The following is a 4734-nucleotide window of genomic DNA, read 5'->3' as shown; positions in this document are numbered from 1 at the left end:
AAACTTATCGAGATCTTCCGAAAACTAGTATGCGCATGCGCCAGATTTTTCTCTGACGTCATAGTTAAATGTCAGGAATAACGAATCAAATTTCGAGTATTTTTATCATAATAGGAACAACTGCGCAGAATCGCGACATAATTTTAATTTATTATTTATTATTTATATTGAAATATCTTTATAAAAATGTTTCTATTAACGAAAAAAATAATGCGCGAGATATTTTTTCAAATAAATATATAAAATTTCATTTCATTTATATTACATTATTACTCTATGACATTTCACTTGTATTAACCTTGACACCAAGTATGGAAGTATATATATAAGCATACATTTGTATGTATTAACCATGAATATCTCCTAATAACAAGTACTTTATATAAATATAAGTTATCCCATGTTTATAAGGTTAATATCTTAATTTAATAATTAGTGTTAAGAATTTCATGCAATATGAATATACATTATTTTCTGTTGATACATTAAATTATTACTCATGATTGCTTAAAGATTATTTCTACTAGTAATATAATTGTTATGAAAATATAGTCACAATATCAAACAGTATATGAAATAATATTTATTTCAATAATCGTTTTTTATTGTACAATAGTCAAATGACTTCAATATAAATATCTCTTTTCTTAAATGAAGTACTTTAATTATACTTTATACTTCTTAGAGTTCAGGTGCATTTGTATATGTATATTTATCTGCTTATAGATTAAATTTATCGATGTATAATTTAAAAATTTGCATTAAGTGTAACATGTTAAGAAAATTATTGTTACAATTATAAAACACAATTAATTATTGTAGAATTATTACATTACATTTATAAATGGTATTTTGATAAATAAGTAAATGCAAATAAGAAAATAAAATTTTTATCTAAATAATTTATTCTATATATATATATATAGAATAAAGACACAAATATAAAGTACAAACACTTTGTTTATACATTTCTTCATTTATGAAAAAATAATCATTAAATTTTGCTGATACTTATACGAGTTTTGTACAATAATATTTTCTTATAAAAATTAGGCAATTTCGTTGTCGTAAAATGATTCAGATTAAATCAAGATAAACTTATCTTATCTGTCTACCTTTAATTAACACAAAGGAGAAATACGAACAATGAATATTAATTTTCAATGAAAGATTAATTATATATATTTTGTATTTTTGAATTACTTTACTATATAATTTTATATAGTACTTTTATACAATAAAAAATCACATAATTCAATATTGTTCTAACTGACAAGATTTCACATCAATAAAGTTTTTATTTAATTTGCTATGTGAAAATACGATGCATAAATTGTAATAAAAAAGAAACAACAATCATTGTTGGAATAGATGTCATAATTGAAGAAGAACTTTCTTCTTGTACTCCAGTAACAGCAGCACTCCGAACATTAACTAATAATGTTTCACAAGGTGTTACTTTTTTAATGAATCTAAATATAGATTCCACTATATTTCCAGGTGTTGGATCTGAACATTTTTCCAATTCTTTAACGATACAATGTTGTAGATTATTCATATCCCTGATAATTATAGAAGAGTATATATATATATATATATTTATATATATTTGTTATATTATATATAAGATAAATATAATATTCAGATATATCTACTTACGTGCATTCTTTATCATCAAATATTAAAGATGGCAAACTTTCAAGTGTAGGCATTGCACCAGTAGTAGGATTAGCTGTAGGAATATAACTACCAAATGTAGTATTGAAACAGTCTTGAATTTCTTGTTGCTTGGATTGGAAACAGTCTGGTCCTCCTGCTGCTATGAAGACTTAAAAAGAAAATAAGAAATATTAATTGATATTAATATATATATTTTAAACAATCTTATGCACATAAAAAAATACATACGGGCGATTCTATCTCCTTCTTTATAACATATAAAGTTAAGCAGAGATTCTGTGATATTTAGAATAATTTTTTTATTTTCACGCTCTTTCTGTTCAAGACAGGGTTCAATGGCAGTTGTAAAGTTATTTACACATGTTTTAAGAATAGAACTCCTCCGGCAATATTTTTTGAAAACTTCATCTAATTCGCCTTTAGGTTTGGCACTTTCCATTTCTGCATTTAACTCAGTCATGTTGATAAGCGATTTAAGGCACTTTTCCATTTCTGTCTGGGCATGTTTAGCATTCTGAAATGCATTTGGTCCACCATTCTTTCTGCATTTCTGTTCAAAAAGATTTGCAGCTTCTTGGATGCTAGGCAATGCTGAAGTATTTAAATTATTGATCTCAGAAATATTTATGATACTAGATGCTTTCTTAAGTATATCATCGCCAGATGGTAAATTTTCCTGCGTATTACCATATCCAAGAAAACCTATAATAAATAAATAATTTTTCTATATTATAAGATACTTATAATTTTGTTCAATACAAAGGAGCTTTTTTATTGCATAATGATAACAAATAAGTTAATTACTGATAAAAATATGCTTGCTCTTTTTTTTATCCGAATAAAACCTATTATTTATTGAATGTATTTTGCTTTTATGTCTGTATGCATAATTATATAGTCGACAAAAAAAAATATCGTTAGGTTAGTTCTACTAACAAGTGACTTGCAAGTCACACTTTTTAATTTGTTCATCTGGAAATAAATGTTGGTATTTTATCTCATGATTTGTTTTCAAAAACGACTAAATATCTGAATTGTTTCTACTTATCACAAAGTGAAAATACTAATTTTAATACCAATAACTTCATAATGTCAGCTATTGATTATATAAAAAAATAAGATTATATAAAAAAGTATAAAAAAATATGTAAAAATTTGCAATAGCTATGATGCACACGTATACATACATATACATGATATAAATTATAATTACTGCAACAGAGGTATAATATAATGTAATCTACGGACTTTGAAACCGAGTTTTTCATCAACTGTTGCTGATGAGTGTTTATCTGTTCATGCAGGAAACAAGAAATATTTCGATCGTTTAATTATGATACGATAAACATATTTTTTAAATAATTCTATTTACTTAATTATGAAATCTCACGAATAAAGTTATAATAATCATTTATTATTAATACGAGTTTGCACCGAACATATAGAATCATTTTTCACGAGGTTAGATGAAAAAAAACAGGAAATAAAAATTATTATGTACATTTAATGTTTATTTAAAAATGATAACAATAAATCTATTTAAAAGAAAAAAATAATAATATTAATTATGTATTTTATTAGATTACTGTAGAATATATCAGTACGTTGTCTTTGTACAATTTTGAATCTCTCTTTGTGACTCATAGAATGACAAAATGGATTGAACCTTTTGTGAAAAAAATTTGCTGATGCTTGACTAATCTATACCAACATAGACTAAGCCAATAATTAAATTAACTTCGATTTAGGGGTAACACAAAGACGTAACACTTTTGACGATTCTTTAATCTTATAAACAAACTTCTTGGTAATCGGAACAACACATCTTAACAACGCGAAGTTGCTTAATCAGATCAAACTCCATATAACATTATCGATACTTATTATTTAAAAATAAAAAAAAATAATTGAACACTTCGATTATGTAACTACGCAAATCAACATAATTTTCATAATCCTAACAATCGTTCAAATTGAAAAAAAGAACAAATTTTAATGAACCTAAAAAACTATTTGAATGACATGGATGATAAAAAATATATATATATATATATATTTTTTTTTTTTTTTTATTCTTTTCCAATGAAAAAATTTTCCTCTTAAAGCTTTAAAATCCATCTTTTAGAGTGGTATTTTAAAAGATAAAGTACAAAAAATGCTATTTCAAATGCTTATAAAGAATAAGATAAGGAGTATCACAATGGAAAAAAAAACATATATCAAAAGAAATTTTTTTCTTTTATATTTATTTATTTATTTATCTTTTTTAACTTACCAAAGAGTAAACAGACCACGGTAATTGCAGTAGAAAATTTCATTTTCACTTTCGAAAGAACAATAAAATTTTTTAATAAGGGCTTCACAAACGTACACGTATTTATGTAGAGATCTTATTATCAGAAGAACTTAAGGACAGTTCATATACGACGAATTGCAGTTAAGATTTTTTTTAACTTGAAAAGAAACCTTCACCTATGCACCTTGATATTTTGTTTTTCATTTAGCAGAGAGCGAGAGAGAGAGAGAGAGAGAGAGAGAGAGAGAGAGAGAGAGAGATAAAGAGAAATAAAGATAGAGACAGAAATAGAGATAGAGAACACTTCACTGTGTTGACGATTAGTATGCACTGTCCGAGAGATGAGTATGCTATTGTTCTTATTTCTTTATTCACTTGATCGAATAGAGACCGATGTTTTTTTTTTTTGTTATAGAAAATATGCCGCTTGTGTCACGGCCGCGATCGAAACATAGGCGATGAAAGAGAAACGAAGAGAGACGCGATACGTATGTACAATAAGGTCATCAAGGTTCGATTGAAAATAAAGGAATAGACAAAGCCAGAATGAAAAGAGAATGCAAGCGAGCGAGCGAGCGAGCGAACGTGTGTGTGAATGAAATGAGAAGCAAGGAAGGGAAAAAAGAAAAAGATTCGAGAACGAAAATGCCGCCAAAATTTAAACAGTCACGGTTACTATTTTATCTCAACAATGAGATGGAATAGCTTAGCGAATAGTTTATATAAGTTCTCAACGATTTCTATTTCCCTCTCTCTCT

The 4734-nt window shown here is 26.2% G+C and overlaps 1 protein-coding gene across 3 annotated transcripts; it reads right to left on the bottom strand.

Moving 5' to 3' along the window:
* Positions 1–1153: 1153 nt before the first annotated feature.
* On the bottom strand, positions 1154–4664 carry LOC124954481 (27 kDa hemolymph protein-like). Of its 3 annotated transcripts, none has more exons than XM_047507500.1 (4): positions 3956–4664; positions 1909–2382; positions 1660–1828; positions 1154–1562 (listed from the first exon to the last, which is right to left on the bottom strand). In XM_047507500.1, exons 1-4 carry the CDS (start codon positions 3996–3998, stop codon positions 1310–1312), a joined length of 939 nt encoding a protein of 312 aa, XP_047363456.1. In that variant the 5' UTR covers positions 3999–4664; the 3' UTR covers positions 1154–1309. The 3 variants fall into 3 exon arrangements, with proteins under 3 accessions (XP_047363456.1, XP_047363455.1, XP_047363457.1); XM_047507499.1 differs by lacking the exon at positions 3956–4664 and adding an exon at positions 3267–3339; XM_047507501.1 differs by lacking the exon at positions 3956–4664 and adding an exon at positions 3285–3339.
* Positions 4665–4734: the final 70 nt, after the last annotated feature.

The sequence above is a fragment of the Vespa velutina genome, chromosome 15, assembly GCF_912470025.1.
Source record: "Vespa velutina chromosome 15, iVesVel2.1, whole genome shotgun sequence".
In the NCBI taxonomy this organism is placed as follows: domain Eukaryota; kingdom Metazoa; phylum Arthropoda; class Insecta; order Hymenoptera; family Vespidae; genus Vespa; species Vespa velutina.
This window is presented reverse-complemented; position numbering and strand designations above follow the sequence as displayed.